This window comes from Atractosteus spatula, chromosome 2 (assembly GCF_055471065.1).
Source record: "Atractosteus spatula isolate fAtrSpa1 chromosome 2, fAtrSpa1.hap1, whole genome shotgun sequence".
NCBI classification, from domain to species: Eukaryota; Metazoa; Chordata; class Actinopteri; order Semionotiformes; family Lepisosteidae; genus Atractosteus; species Atractosteus spatula.
Window position 1 is genome coordinate 35,926,726 of NC_142707.1, and position 16,872 is coordinate 35,943,597.

The 16,872-nt window shown below is 38.7% G+C and overlaps 1 protein-coding gene across 1 annotated transcript; it reads left to right on the forward strand.

Annotated features, from left to right (window-relative positions):
• Positions 1 to 6,606: 6,606 nt before the first annotated feature.
• Positions 6,607 to 16,545, forward strand: hsp90ab1 (heat shock protein 90, alpha (cytosolic), class B member 1). The gene is made up of 12 exons (XM_088931717.1): positions 6,607 to 6,778; positions 8,624 to 8,767; positions 9,097 to 9,303; positions 9,451 to 9,610; positions 9,869 to 10,002; positions 10,351 to 10,650; positions 11,191 to 11,356; positions 12,135 to 12,325; positions 12,593 to 12,740; positions 12,904 to 13,172; positions 15,328 to 15,661; positions 15,983 to 16,545. The coding sequence occupies exons 2-12, from the start codon at positions 8,624 to 8,626 to the stop codon at positions 16,093 to 16,095; spliced, it is 2,166 nt and encodes a 721-aa protein (XP_088787843.1). The 5' UTR covers positions 6,607 to 6,778; the 3' UTR covers positions 16,096 to 16,545.
• The last annotated feature ends 327 nt before the right edge of the window (positions 16,546 to 16,872 follow it).

Consider the following 16,872-nt stretch of genomic DNA (forward strand, 5'->3'; position numbering starts at 1 on the left):
AGTGTTCCAAATGCTTCACACTGTGCAAAAACATGCTGCCTTGTCCCCATTCTCTACAGGTTAGGCTACAACATACTGTACTGTGACCTTATACGGGACTAAGTGTTTATTGAAAATGGATTATCATCTTTTCTATGACTTGGACACTAAAAATTCCCCAAGACAATCTGTCAAAGCAGACATGTTCCTGGTTAATTCCTACCTTTCTACAGGGTTTGCTCACCATGGCCTATTGGAATGTGTCTTATTCCAGTTAGTGAAGTATTTTCTCCCTTTGCCCCCTGATCTGTTGTACAGGTGGGGCTGCTGATGCACAATGGTTGGCACACATCAGAGAGATGTGGATGAAGTGCGTCCTCTGCTGTACGTGAAGCACTTTGCAATGCAAAATGCTATACAGATGCAAGCAATTTTACTTATTATTGCTAACTCAAAGGCAAGTGTCTCCACTTCCTTTCTATTAAGGTGTCAGACTACTGTCTACCTGGTGATACATTCTGACTCATAATTGTAATAATAATTGTTTGGGTTAGGGAGCTAGAAGGAAGTACAGTGGTTTGAAGTCAGACTTCTATAAAAGTAAAATTTTATTCTCATTGCAGATTGTAATACCATTGTATGTCCTTATGCTCCAGGGGTCTTTTTAATACGTTATGTTATATAAAAGAATTAAAGATGTCCAAGTCCCTGAGGGCAACATTTGCCCTAGCAAGTGGTTAGACAGGAAGAGAACCTGTCTGGGTAACAGCAATCTCATCATACAGAGCTCCTACTGCAGCAGCACCAGGTACAACAAGAATTTCACTCACATCTTGCTAACAGTGAGTCAAATGACAGACACTAGTATACAGTATGCAGTACACAAACAGTGAAGTTGAACAGAATAGACAGTTAACCATTTTAAAGACAAAATAATAGATTTGGACAGGATATTAAGAAATGTATATACTTCCTTTACAGATAAAAAAAAAGCTGCAATGCACACAGAAATAGAAAAAATGAAACTGGAAGCCTTCATCACAAGAAAGAATGTAATCAATTAATTGAATTTTGTGTTTTTTCTGGACATTACTAGAACCAATTCAGCAAAAATCAAAGATGAATTTAGTAAGGAAGATATTTATAATGGAATAAAAGTATGTCAAGAAAATAGAGGCAATGCAGATGCAGTTATAAAAACAAAATTTAAAAAAAGAACGGAAAAATCAGATGAGACCTGAGACCTGTGAAATTGATTCAGCCTGCATGAACTGATTCACTTACAGAATAAAGATTAAACTTTACTGGCCTTTACTGGAGAGATTAAACTTTACTGGCCTGCCACACCGAATTGAAAGCAGACTGAGAAAGGGATATCCTCAGCAAAAAAAGTGGTGCATACAGTGATAAAAGCCACTCAGTCTTAGGTGTTACTCAGAAGGAAAACTGGATTTGTCCCTGCCTAAAGTGAGGAGGATTTTCAGATCCTGCTGTCAAGAAGAATGAAGAGAATTATATCAGGAGCTAAGAAGTGCATCCCAGGGGCTCAGAGAGAAAGCACAAGAACTCTTAGATAGAATACTTGGATGGAGGAAAAATGCTGTTTTATTTCAAAGCACTTTTTTCAGTCAGTGCCTACAGGATTACAGACTTATAGCATGCACACTGTAATGCAATCCTACATACAAGACAGTGTATAAGATGAAATCACTTTATTGGCCATATACAATTTCTTATATTAGGAATTTGTCTTTTTCACATACCCCAACTTGCTCTCTATGAGACACAGACAGGGAGAAGCTTGGGATCAGAGGGCAGGGGCAACCATTTATACAGTTCGTCACCCCTGGAGCAGTTGGGGTTAAGGGTCTTGCTCAGGGGCCCAGCAGAGTAGGATTCCTCTGCTGGCTAGGGGATACAAACCGGCAACCTTCCAGCCACAGCTGCAGATCCTTAGCCACAGAGCCCCGCACTGTCCCTGTATGAAATGAGGTTTTGTCTAAATCCTGTAGTCAGCCTGAGACAGAACATTTTGAAGATAAAAACTGTCAATGCCTGTAGCAACTCAACAAGAGAATCCTAAGGACACACCTCTTCACACACATCCTTATTCCCGTAAATCAAGAAAGATCACAAAGGTAACCTAACAAAATGAAAGTAAGTATTTAAACGTTTTTTTTTTAAAGAACCAAAAACAAAACTGGCAACAATTAAACATGCTTTAGTGTTTAGTTCAAAGACCATTAACCTGCATTTTAAAAGGAGTTAAACGTAAAACCAAAAAAGACTGTTTTAACTGCATGAAGTGGTGCAGGAGGTGCAGGAGTGGAAAGCATTACCTGGAAGGGTGTAGGGTGACATGTGCGAGAAAAAATGCACCAGCTGTCAGCTTGGGAAACTGGAGGAGGTCACACTGACAGGACTAAAGTGTGCCATCCTTACAGAGCCACAGAACACCAGAAATCTAGATTAAGCCATAATGTAATAGAGAGGAAAGCTGACAACAAGCAGAAGCAATCAGTAGATGTCAGTAGTATGCCAGTTAACACTGAGGCAGTGTTCCATGGCAAATAACCTGGTTGGAAAAAATAATGCATAATGCAGAGTCTTCTGCATTGAAACAAAAGAGTTGTGGGATACGGGAGCTCATGTCTGAAAAACTCTGGTGTGTCACACTTGATGTTTCTTTCAGATTGTCTGCTGGGCCCACTACACCTGGAATACACACTTTGTACGTAGGTGGAATCAACAAATTAAATAAACCAAAGGTTTTGCTATGAAATTTATGGAGTAGTTATCTGACCTCAATCAACCTATGCTTAAAAAGTATAAAATACTGTAGTTATGTCTAGTGGCCACATGTTGGGTAAAGAATCTTGTTGTGTAATAGAATCGTGAATGTGGTGAACCTGGAAAACTGAGATCACGCTGGGAAGATAAGAAAAACAAAGTGGTCAACAGAAAAAGTGAGCAAGTGAGCTCAAAAGTGCATGGAAAAGCATGGAAAGGGCAATCATAGAATACTGCACTGAAATCTACTGCTCTCTTAAGACAGTATGTCCTTAGAATCTCCAATGCAGAATTAAGAACCAAGGAAAAAACTAAGTCCAACAGCAGACTGCAAATAATGGCTCAGAAACCAGTTGAACCCCGTGACAGACAATGAAGATGAGTGTGTACAGTTGTAACTTCTCAATATTGTGGTCCAGTCTGCAACACCAAATGTGAACCTGGTAACCTGATAGATGCGTGTTATGATCTAAATCAATTTTTCTATCCACAAGTTAATCTTGATGTCACTTGCACTTCTGCAATAAGCCTTATCCTGCTCTGGTGAGAGCTGCTGATAGCAAGGTTGCAAAAGTCAGATCCAGCACTTGTAATAAAACAGTGTTTCTTACTCTCTTTTGTAATATTGTTGGCTTTTACAGTAGTTCCTCAATGTTTAGCAAGAACATTGACTTTCAGTACCTAATCTGTGAGCAGAGAGAAAGATAGCCCAGCACTGTTTAGTGTGCAACTAGTGTTGGTACCAATCCATCTGTTCATCTAATGATCTGTGGTGAATTTGTGGCTATACTTGTATTTGTGAAATTTCTATACTCCAAAAATTAAATAATGCTCAGATTGAAAAGGAGGCTTTAGTTTTTCTCATTTGAATTCCACATTCAGGACACAAAAGATACAGGTCCTTCTTTTTTATTCTCAACTGTGTCAAGACCTATCACTGCACCCAAACCAGAAGGTAATGCATCACATGATAATAAATTAATAAAGGTATCCAGGTCATTGAGGGAAGCAATATTCATCCCAAGGTGATGCCAATCTGGCATGATGTGATGTGGAAAATTAACAAAGGACACTAAAGAGCTGCACAGATTGAATAAAGAGATGCTAAGCAGGACACTTGAGAGAAATGACATTGAGACCAAGGCAAGGAAATAACAAAGGACAAGTATATCATGAAAATAAGAAAAATTAATGAAGCACAGAACACAGTCCTGTAATCGAAAAACAAAATGCTAGTTTTCAGTACATATTCAAATAGACGTCAACACACACTACAGGGGAAAAGAGGTAATGATACAAAGCATTTATTATGTTGTTGACAAACATGGACAAAAACTATGTGACCTGAATGAAGTACTGTAGAGGAGGTACTGTATACTAAAATTCAAAGGATGTTCTATGTCTGAAGGACCATACTAGCTTTATTTTTTTCTAAAAGGTCGGCCTATCTAAACTAATATGTATGAAATGTCCCATATGATCAGTAATCGTATGGATATTGAAAGAAAATCTTGTTTTCATTCACAATTCTCCGGTGAACTGAAATCTAGTAGATATTATGATAGTATTAATACACAGCTGATAAAGGTGCCGGTGTTGTACATGAAATTAGTCTTAAAATTATATTAAATATAAAAATATGTTTAACATACCTACCATATTTAATATTCTCAAAATGTTTACCGTTAAAAAAACTCTGACATACCATATTTACGATACATCAGACTGAAGGATCTGTGAGTAAATTTCAACCAGCCCTTCTTATTGTATGGGTAGCAACAACCCAATACAAAAACAGTATTAAAAGCAAACCAGAACTAGATAGTTAAAACTAAACATCCATTGTGCCAATAAATTATTTATTGTATAATAACAATTTTTGTTATTGTATAATAACAAGGGGTGGCAATAACAACCCCTTTATTATCGTTTTTTTTTAAATTAAAACAGTATTTTAAATATTTTTCTTTTTTCATACTCTCCTAAATTTTATAACCACATATCGAGACAATATTTAATCATACATTCAAAATTAAGAATGTTCTATATTTTACACATAAATTCTAATGCAGCTCAAGAAAATATATTCTCGTCTCTTTTACGGAGGCAGTTGTGCAGTTGCTATGGAAGCAGCTTGTTGCACGACAACCGAAAACGAAGGCCGGCAAGATCACCGCATTTAACATCCTGTGACGTCAGGAACCCAGGCGGGGTTTATGCAGAAATTTCTGGAAAAACCTAAGCACGCTCTCGTGGGTATGTTTGTATCCTTCCCTTGGAGTAAGGAGTTCCATAATGAACCACAAATGAAAATTAGAAATGTAGAGCATGTCAATTCAGCCATGAAGAATTTGGTATTATAGAAAAATGTCATTTTGGAGTTAAAGATGGGAAGGGGATATTAAAAAAATCACTAGTAAAATATAACCAAACGTACACGTAAAAGTGATATTGGTATGTTATGTATTGAGATTCATACCATAGCATTCAGATATACACCACATGTACTGTTCATTACACCCCTTCTCGTGACGTCCCTTCTGAAAAATGAAATACAGTAAATTAGTACCGTATTCTGCACGGTATTATCTATTCTCTTTTCTATTTTTTAAAGAATTTACCACATGTTACACATTTAGTATATGTTTCCAAGGCTTCTAATGGTGCCTTGCAATATTTCTCCATGTTCACCGTGATGTTTTCATGGTTTGTACACTTCTACTTTTTCTGCACACCACTGCTTAATTAGAAATAATTGTATTGTAAATGTTGCAACACAGAATTTTATCCACAGAGCTCGCTTTTTTAAAAAGGGTAGATTAATCAGAGCAAATTGAGGACGCTTTTAATAAAAAATGCACTGAGATGTTTCTCCATTAACTGTTATACATTTAGAATCCAAGTAATATTTGTGTTGTCTATTTGTTAAACACATTCAGATCCATGTCCATTCGTTGAACTTTGACCATCAATGGGGACAGCTGCAGTTTCAGATTTTCCATTTCTTAAAGATACAATAACAAAGTTATGATATTTTTTTATTTTGCCTCTTAAAAGCTATAGGACAATTTGCTGTTGTTGTTTCATCTGTCATTTTATTAACAGTCATCATTAGTATCACCAGACAGTTCTGAAAATAGGCTCGGGGCAAGTGTTTTGCCAACAGGCAGATTTATGTACAGTATCATATAGCAATGTTGACGTTTTGATATTCATGATAATTTTGGTTTGGAAGTAGCAGCTACCTCCAGATACTAGTGCTAGATCCCCAACCTCATTTCAAAGCCACACTACATTTATGTATATTTTCACATAGATTTCCAACACAATGGTGTTATTGAGATTTTTTGGATATATGTAATAATACAACCAAAATATTTTCCTTGCGGCGAAAAAGCGATTATATATATATAACATGGAAAAGTACCAAATCTCACGTTTGTTGTTTCATGTACAATGCCCTCAAATTTGAGTATCACGTTAACATCTTTTTTACCCTACAAGGGTGTCCCGTGCAAATCTTCGAGGGTTGGTGTGTTTGCAGGTTGTCATAGTCTCTATAAATCATCAGTACCCGACAAGATGGGGAAAGTTTTGAACTGGTGCAATAAAATCCATAATAGACTGACAAAGAGCCAAGCAAGAGCAATAACCTTAAAACAAGAGACTGCAGCCTTAAGCACAGTGGTGCTGTGTTTATGATTGGTTTTAGAAAACCCTATACAATGATTTAAAGGCTAATACTGTATTTACTTATTTCTAATTACGTATTACGCACTACACAGCACAGCCCTTAATAAATACCTCTTCCAGTTTCTCATTGGGAGGCTGCAAGAACAGAGAAATAGCGCTTGTTTACGCGGATGGATACATCTGCAAGCGCAGAGGGTATAAAGATACTGTCTTTTAAAAGGAAATCCCTTTCAGTTTCTCAGCGTCAGAGTGCTTGGGGATCAGCCAGTGTGGTTGCATTTATTTCAAGAAAAGAACAACAGCAAAAACGTTAAAGGTATGTTTTTTTCCCTCATGAGTGTTATATGTGGTATTTATAGGTGAGCATAATAATTTTGTAAAAAAAAAACGTAAATTGATGAGAGATGAGGTTTCGAAAGAGTGGTCCAAGGTACAAAGCTGCCTCCTGATCGCTGGATTGAATGAAAAGAAACATGAAACATGGAAGAAAAGAAATGTCCAGTTCCCCAAAGCTGGGAATGTTCCAGTTTATTAGTGATGAGAGTAAATTCCTCTCAAAGGTAGATAGATATGCGTCTTGTACAATGGTTTCTGATGGAATTGTGATGATTTACAATTTAATTCTATAGATACATTTCAAACACTTCTGATTAACGTTAGTTTGCTGCGAGTAAGAGATCTAAAACTTACAGAAGTTCCCGATTTGTTACATGAAATAAGTACATCGCTAGCTCTGACATGAATGACATGCTGTATCACGCTTTGTCTTCCTGTACGTGAACGATTTATCCGTGGATATAAGCAGTAAAAAATTTGTAATCGACTGAATAGCGTTGGTTTTTTTTTTAGATTATCCAAAGTGAAAAAGATGTGCTATTCTTTCACTTGCAGCGTAGTTATTATTTATTCTTGTTAGAATGTAAAACCCACGTGTTCTACGTTAAACTGCAGAGCAGGTGCCGCCATATTGTTCGGCTCCGGCGTCACTTCCGTCTCGAATGTATTGAATGATTGTGCGGAAAATAAAATGGAGTCTGTCCCTTCCCTTTCTTTAAATTACCATTGAAGATCTGGTTATTTTTAACACGATCTTCGCTCCTTTGTTGCTTAGGAGGTATGTTTAACTTAAATTCCCAGTTATGATTGTGTGCCACTGTGCTGCCAAAAGCTGGCACACTGCAGGTGAAGGCTGGAGAATGCTGCATTGCGCCACACCGTTCTTTCTCTCTTGCTGCACTCAATAACGCAGCTCGAAATTCAAAGTAAGGTTTCATTTTACCCCGAGACTGTCTGTTTTTGATTGAGGTTCAGTTAAGGAGTGTCACATGTATTCACAATAGCTCATTTATCAGCAGCGTTATCCTTGGATTTAGGTTTGTTTTATTTAATGGCTTATTGTGTGTAGCTCAGTTGTTGGAGTAATTTGCTGCTGGTCAAAATTTACCCTTTGAAAAATGTAGATGATTTATTGTTAAACAACAGAATTTTCCTTACTTAATCTTCCCAAGTACCAAATCAAGACGTGTTGTATGTAATCCAAGGATAGGCAAGTCAAACAAGTTGTCAGTTACTGCTCAGGGCTGCACAAATACCCTTTCTTGGTGACCCCTTTCCCATCAGCGTCTTATGTGATGTTGGCACACCCTGTAGTCCCAAGGTGCCATTGTTTTGGAACACGTGTTACCACCTTAGCACCTGATCTTGGAATATAAACAAGGCTGGGACTGATCAGTATGGGCACTGGAAGACCTGCAGCTGAAAACCAGGTTGCTGTTATAAGCAGTGGACCACTAGGTAGCACTCTTACCTGTGCACCAGAATTTGCCAAAAACGGAAGCCTGGGATGGTGATCAGGGACACTATTGTAAGAGGTGTCATCTTTTGGCCGAGATGTTAAGCCAGAAGTACTGATTTGTTAACCCTGATATCCTGTCTGAATTCCACACTGGACTTCCTAAAGCTGTATTCATTAAAATGTTCTGTACTTTGCTGTGTAGTGGGGCTGCAGGCCGCTGTATGTCACCCAGTTGGGTGCTGCTCTCCAGGGTGGCTGAATAGGGCCCTTTATTTAGTCTCCGCTGTTCCTAAACTCCTGTATATATTTGTGTAAAAATAAGTGAGCGTTTCTCATCATTCTTTTTTTTTATTTTTGCTTTTTAAGATGCCTGAAGAAATGCGCCAAGAAGAGGAGGCTGAGACTTTCGCCTTCCAGGCGGAGATTGCTCAGCTGATGTCTCTGATCATCAACACTTTCTATTCCAACAAAGAGATCTTCCTCAGGGAGCTGATCTCCAATGCTTCTGATGTGAGTCCCCTGTGTCTCAGGATTTATTTAAAATGGTGCTCACCAGTTCTGAACCTTCCCTGGTTTTTGTTGTATTTTCATATTCATGTTCAATGTAACTGCATGTGCAAACATCTGTTAGATCTTTTTTTGGTCACATGTGATTAAACTTTATTTAATTAACCCTACCCCCATCAAGCTTGGTTCAATTTTGCTTTATTTAAAATGTGGCTGTTTTGTAATATACCCCTTGCTTGCATTTTAAAAATATTTTACTTGTCTCTTGATTACCTGAACACCTCTCAATCCTGTCTGTGCTTTATCAAAATGTAAATGTTATGAATTTTTAGGCACTGGACAAAATCCGATATGAAAGCTTGACCGATCCCTCCAAACTGGAAAGTGGCAAGGACCTCAAGATTGATGTCATTCCAAACAAGAATGAGCGCACCCTGACTCTTATTGACACTGGAATTGGGATGACAAAGGCAGACCTCATCAATAACTTGGGAACCATCGCCAAATCTGGCACAAAGGCTTTTATGGAGGCTTTGCAGGTATTGCATCACAAAAAGCTGAGAAATGCATTAAAAAAATAATTTACATTAATAGTGTAACGTCTTAGCAGTGCCATTGCGTAAACACAGTTTAATAGTAAATGGCTTTTGTTGATTAAACTCTTATCTCAATGTTTGCTCTTCCAGGCTGGTGCTGACATCTCCATGATTGGGCAGTTTGGTGTGGGGTTCTACTCTGCTTATCTAGTAGCCGAGAAAGTTGTAGTCATCACAAAGCACAATGATGATGAACAGTATGCCTGGGAGTCATCTGCTGGAGGATCCTTCACGGTCAAGGTTGACCATGGTATGTGGCTTTGTTAGATGATGAATTAACCTTTTTTTATTACCTGAAATTCATCAGCTTTTGGGTTTTCATCCTGCAAAGTGGTCAGGCCATAAAACTGGTGGCAGAGCATCATATTTTCAAAATCATTCAGATTTGGGGTGGTATCTGTTGCCAGGTGAAACACTTTTCTCCAGAATGCTTTACTTTTTGTAGCAGGGCAACACTCGTGAAATTGTAGAAAACAAGAACCTTTAACTAATAAAACTTTTTTTGAAGGTGAGCCCATTGGTAGAGGCACCAAAGTCATCTTGCACCTGAAGGAGGACCAGACTGAGTACATTGAGGAAAAGAGAATCAAGGAAGTTGTGAAGAAGCATTCGCAGTTCATTGGGTATCCGATCACCCTGTTTGTAAGTATTTTGAAAATTGGCCTTTTCTCCATTTGTACAATGCTTGTGTTCATAGCAAATTATTTTTTCCCCTTGCTTTTAAGCTCACAAAAGAGACTTTAAACTCACTTTGTTCCCAGAACATGTAACGTTTTAAAAACAACTGTCCACCAGGAATAGTAATGCAGCATGCAAGCTTTAAATGAATTGCTCAGTAGTTTTTATGGTATTGTTAGTTTTGTACAAGTTGGTCTTATTTATAGTTCCAGGCATTACAGTGAAGATTGGTACAACTTGCTTTTTAAAAGCAGAATTTTGGGAATAGCCTTCAGCCTTTCTCCCATGATCACGTTTCACCCCCTGTTCCAGGTTGAAAAGGAGCGGGAGAAGGAAATCAGTGATGATGAGGCGGAAGAAGAAAAAACTGAGAAGGAAGAGGAGAAGGAAGATGCCGACAAGCCCAAGATTGAGGATGTAGGCTCTGATGATGAAGAGGAATCTGCAGACAAAAAGAAGAAGAAGAAGATCAAGGAAAAGTACATTGACCAGGAGGAGCTGAACAAGACCAAGCCCATTTGGACAAGAAACCCTGATGATATCACCACTGAGGAATACGGAGAGTTCTACAAGAGCCTTACCAATGACTGGGAGGATCACTTGGCTGTGAAGGTATAATAGCTGCCTTGCAGAGTAGAGATGTACTAGTACAGACAACTGTAGTGTTGAACATTCTTTGCTATTTTAGCAGTAGAGCATTCTTGTATTGAGGGAGCTTATGACTAAGCTGTGACTTGGCAACACCAATCTACAATCTAGATTTAATCAAGCAAATGTATTTTATAAGGGAGTTTCAGACTTCAACTGGTGTTTTGTTTGAGTAGGTTGGCTCGTGTTCTGCTTTGTGCTCACTGATATGGTAGTGGACTAATTTTCCAAGATGGCTATCGTATAATATCACCTTATTTGAGTGAGAAAATTACACTGCATTCTTAATTGATTAAAGTTATTTTTTAAGAGATTGTTGGAAATGGAGCCAAAATACAACTGTTCTTTAATATTCAGTCCATAATTGGCAATGGGATGTAAAGTTGGCAAAGGAAGGCATTAGTGCATTAAATTTAATTCCTGAATAGGATACAAAGATACATGAGGTTATTTTGATAACGGCCATGTATTTACTGTGTGTAAATTATCCATTTTCTTTTTTAGCACTTTTCAGTGGAGGGTCAGCTAGAGTTCAGGGCTCTGCTTTTCGTTCCCCGTCGTGCACCCTTTGACCTCTTTGAGAACAAGAAGAAGAAGAACAATATCAAGCTGTATGTGAGGAGAGTGTTTATCATGGACAGCTGTGAGGAACTCATCCCTGAATATCTGAGTAAGGAACTTTTCTGCTTTTATACAATCTATATCCAGCCGATTATGCTTTGTGTTTTTGGGGTTTACACGATTTGTCTCCTGTCTTATAGAAACCAGCAGCAGTTCTCAAAAATGAGCTTAACTTCCAAAGTTCATCCAAACCACACATGAAACCACATAAGTTACATAATGAAAGGCATTAAGTAACTTGGTTCCTAAAAATTGCTTCCATCAAAAAAAAAAAATTTTGGTCTACATCTTCTCTCTTTCTGGCAATAAGGAGGACAGACGTTTTGCTCCTTTGGTAGCACATCCTAGTCTGCCTGTTTCCTCCGCTGCAGCACACCAGAATATACTAGAACCCCAGAACATCGGCTGTTGCTATAAGTTCTTCCTTATTTTCTGGGTCCTGTTCTCCATCATCTGACCACTTTCAGGTGGAGCATCGTGGTTGCCAGGGCGATACGGCTGCCAGAGTCTGCCCGAAATAGCCGGAGCACTTAATATGCTGTAAGCAGTGCTTTTGTCGTTGGCATTTATGTAAATAGTAAATGTCTTGGTTAATTGCCGGTATAAACGGGTGCCTGCCATAACTGTGTTTTTTTTTCTAAATGATTATTTGAAAAGACCTAAGCACTGTAATTAGTAACTGACGAGTTTACTCTTTGTCAGTTAAGTACACTGGCCTAAATCTCTTGAGTAATACAAAAGCACTAGTAAAGGTATGTGATTTCTAGCTCTCCTGCTAGTTTTGTGTTGTGAGTTTTGGTTTTAAAATGTATTGCTCCCTCTTCTAGACTTTGTACGTGGTGTGGTGGATTCTGAAGACCTTCCTCTCAACATTTCAAGAGAAATGCTCCAACAGAGCAAAATCCTCAAGGTGATTCGCAAAAATATTGTGAAGAAATGCCTTGAACTGTTTGCAGAGCTGGCAGAGGATAAGGAAAACTACAAGAAATTTTATGATGCTTTCTCAAAGAACCTCAAGGTAATTAATTTCTGCTTTGTTGCTACCAGTTTTTGTAACGAAGCAGTCGTCTGGCTGGAATGTTAATATAGTGCTTCAGGATACAAAAGTTTTTCCAATGTTTACATTTTTACTTAAATGTTTAAAGTGAGATGTCAGACTCATGCTTGTTGAGAGAAGTGCCTTTCCAATCTCCATTTTATATATTTGTTCTGAAGCTCCATGCTAATTGTGGGTGTGTTGTGCTTGTTGTAATTTCTGTCCTGGTAATGGTCTTTCTCTTTGTAGCTTGGTATTCATGAAGATTCACAAAATCGCAAGAAATTGTCTGAGCTGCTGCGTTACCACAGCTCTCAGTCTGGGGATGAGATGACCTCGCTCTCAGAGTACATCTCCCGAATGAAGGAGAACCAGAACTCCATCTACTACATCACTGGTAAGTGTGATCGGTAATACCTTTTTGTCCTCGGGCCTGCGTTTCATCTTTAAATTCATACCAGGTGAAATCCATTTGAGATTGTAGAGTTAGTTTCTCACCTAGGTATTTTTTTAGCAAATGTTCTGTTTTTGTGATTTGTAAATGCTTATTCTTCTCTTAGGTGAGAGCAAGGACCAGGTTGCCAACTCTGCGTTTGTGGAACGCGTCCGCAAGCGTGGCTTTGAGGTCCTGTACATGATCGAGCCCATTGACGAGTACTGTGTCCAGCAGCTGAAGGAGTTTGATGGAAAGACTCTGGTCTCGGTTACCAAGGAGGGGCTAGAGCTACCCGAGGATGAGGTGGAAAAGAAGAAGATGGAGGAGGACAAAGCCAAGTTTGAAAATCTCTGCAAGCTTATGAAAGATATCTTAGAAAAGAAAGTTGAAAAGGTATAGTTTATATAATGGAAATGTAATGCTGGTCTTTTTGCACAGGAAAGTTGAACTTTGTGACGATTTAAATAAGGTACTTCAGTTTTCTAGATTAGCAAGTTTTCCCTGTGCTCCTAATGTTCCAGTGGAATGTGTGAAAATCTCCAGTGGTGCATCTTGCAAATGCAAGTAGTCTTCTAAATTATACTAGTTTGGGGAACCTTCCCATAATAAGGCATTTTAAAAAATGCATTGTATTGACTGCTTGAAAATTTCCCTTTAGTTTGGTTTCATTAAATTATATTGGTTGCCCAAAGCAGTTTCATTTTGGTGATTCATGATTCATAGGTTATTTAAATGTTAATATTAATGTCTGTAATTCCCTCTGTCAATTATTATCCTGGTTTTATCACTGAAGAGATGTCCGAATGACTATGCCTTTAACTCAGCAAGCACACCTTTGATAATCGGGTTCCCTTTAGCAAATCCCTGTAGTTTAAATGTCTGTTTTTTTATGTCAGTTGGCAAATAGAACACTTTTCCATGTTAGAGCACTATTTGTGCACAAGCTGGTTTGGTTTGAATGCTGGGGGGGGGGGGGTAAAATTGATCATTTTTATCAGTTCTGGCTTCGTGTGCTTCGAAAAATTAGGCTAGGTTAGTCAGAACTGCAAGTTTGAGACCTCGCCTAGTACTGATCTAGAAGGGTGTATAAGACATTCTGTTAAATCAGTGGTTCTCAAACTTTTTGGACCAAGTACCACCCCTAATCCAACCAAAGCATCCAAGTACCACCTACAAGTCATCATCTCATAGGAACCCCAGAAATTCTCAATGACCAACATGAGCGCGAGTGCACACACACTTGCACATATATTATAATAATAAACTTTATTTGATATAGCGCCTTTAAAGGTGGCTTCTCAAAGTGTTTTACAGGGGAAAAAAAACAACTAATAAAAAGCAACATTTCAGTGAGAGGGGTGAGCCTGTTTAGTTGAGCAAAGCAGATGTGAATTAATTTTTCGAGCCTTAATACAATTCAAAACAGTCTAACAGATATTAAATCGTCAGGCATTTTCTTGACGGCAAAGGTCTCGCGGTGGATGTTGTAATGCGTACATTAATTTCTGGAGCAACCTCTCTAATTCGTGCAACTACACCGCTATGTCAGTTTGTCATTGCTCTAGCACCGTCTGTACAAACTCAGACGCATTTTATCCAGTCGAGGCCATTCTCTTCGATAAATTTATTCAGAAGCTGAAATGTGCTCTCCTGTAGTTCCTGTTGGTAGCGTCTTACAGAACAGAAAGTTCTCATAGAACGTACCCTCAAACTCGTATCTAACGTTAACGAGCAAATTGGCCAAATCGACTACAGACTCATCTAATTGCAGTGAAAAACATCTGCTCATCTTAACGCGCTCTATCAGTGTACTTTTGATATAATTCTTCATTTCAATAATTCTATGAATGTGTCTTTCAGGGGGAGGGGGGCAGCAGGTCGAGCTGTTTAGCAGCTTTTTCTCTACACATAATACGTGTCAGCTCTTTTGCCAACGGTAAATAAGGTTCTTCAAAAATAGTGTAGCTTACCTGCTTTAGGAATCCGCAAGCTTGCATTTTTCTGCGTTTCTGTTTTTATTTCCATATTTATTTAAAGTTTTTATTTCATGCGCATGGGAGCGAAACACAGACGCTCGGTGTATTTTTCTCAAATTAGAACAGTTCTTAAATATTTTTCTGTTATCACGCTTTCGTGTGCTCACAAGATGACCTGCGTTCGTAGCACGTATTTCTATGCATTCCTGCGTTTACAACGTTGGCATTGTTCCAAAATCACGCACATTCTCCTTTCTCCCTATTTGCTGGAGATACAGTAGCTTTTTTTAAATACAATTGGTCACTTGCATCCGTAGCACGCATTCCTTTAGAGTGGTATAGAATTACAGAGTATCTCTTGTGTCCACTGAAGTATTAGCGCGCACTGTATCGTAGTACGTAGGCTGCATATTCGACACATATTAAAATATGAAACCCGTCTCGATTTTTCAGCGCACACGACAGTTCCAGGGTCCACTTGGCGGCACTCCACGTACCACTGCCGGTACACGTACCACAGTTTGAGAACCACTGTTAAATAATTCCCTAAACATTTTTTTGTTGTTTTCCAGGTCACAGTATCCAATCGCTTAGTCTCCTCTCCCTGCTGCATTGTCACAAGCACCTATGGCTGGACTGCCAACATGGAACGCATCATGAAAGCACAGGCCCTGAGGGACAACTCCACCATGGGCTACATGATGGCCAAGAAACACCTGGAGATCAACCCTGATCACCCCATTGTGGAGACCCTGAGGCAGAAGGCTGAGGCAGACAAGAATGACAAGGCTGTGAAGGATCTGGTTGTCCTTCTCTTTGAGACAGCCCTGCTATCATCTGGCTTCTCCCTTGAAGATCCCCAGACACATTCCAATCGCATCTACAGAATGATCAAACTTGGCTTGGGTATGATTTTTTTTTCTCAAATTTGTTTATTAAATATTATAAGGTAGATGCAGCAGAACTGATTTTTACATTTTTAAGAGAATAACAATTAAATGAAAAGGACAAAATCAAATACAGGTACAATCGCAGCTATGTCGGAGTTTATCCTGAAGTGCATTTCTAAAAAAAATGGCTTAAGCACATATATTGATTTGACCTACTCTTTTAAATCAATGTTTTCAAAGGCTTATTCCAAAGTTCCAAGTTCAAAGTTCTTTTCGGATGAATTGTAACTTTTTTCTAAAGAGGACAAGTTATTAACATGACTTTCCACCTTTCCAGGAATTGATGATGATGATGTCCCCATAGAAGAGCCCAGCAGTGCACCTGTTCCAGAAGAGATCCCACCTTTGGAGGGGGAGGATGATGCTTCCCGCATGGAGGAAGTAGACTAAAGACTTCTTCAAAGCCTTTCTTTTACCTCCTTTCAGATTGTCTAAGTCCTGTCCCCCCCAGCCCAGTGTGTGGACAATCTGGTCACTACCGGAAAGTTCTAAAACAATTTATACAATAGATACTGTAACAGTCGCCCAGTGTTGCCCTCTGTTTTGTGCCTTCTTTTGAGGTTTTAGTGCTGTTTTTTTTTTTGCAAGGCCTAGTTAGCAGCTGGCAACACTTGGTGGTCGAAAGTAACTTGTTGAGATGACATTGGAGGAGTAAGGGACTGGTACATCCAGATGTATAAAATTGGGGGAACTGCTTTTCTTTGTATTCTTTCTGAGTCTGGGTGAGGAGTGTATCTCTGCAGCCTGCTCTGTGGGAAGCAGCTGTTCAAATGTTTGTCTGCTGAGTAAATATCTCCATTCCATTTTTCATGCAAACATAAATAAAAATTTAACACCTCATCTTTTGTGTGTTGCAGCTTTTTGTCTATAAAAGAGTATTTTTCTCGACGGGGGAGAGAGAGCATGTGCTTCATATCTTGTAGGATGCATTGTGCTGTTTTCCATCCAGCTTTGGCCTTGCAGATGCCCATAAATTGTAACTTGATTTAATAATGTTAGAAAATGCTCTATTCCATAGTTGACACGGTTCATGGGGCCAGAGTGATTATATAAAGGGAGCCTGTGTGAACAAATCACCAAAGTTTCATGCTTGTTTAATGTATTTAATAAAGACCTCTACTGTCCTTTGTGAAAAAGTGATAGACTCCACAAAGAAAACCACACATG

Coding starts and splice junctions, on each gene's coding strand:
- hsp90ab1 (XM_088931717.1), top strand. CDS start 8,624: ATGCCTGAAGAAATGCGCCAAGAAGAGGAGGCTGAGACTTTCGCCTTC. Junction 8,768..9,096: donor TGATCTCCAATGCTTCTGAT/GTGAGTCCCCTG, acceptor ATGAATTTTTAG/GCACTGGACAAAATCCGATA. Junction 9,611..9,868: donor CACGGTCAAGGTTGACCATG/GTATGTGGCTTT, acceptor CTTTTTTTGAAG/GTGAGCCCATTGGTAGAGGC.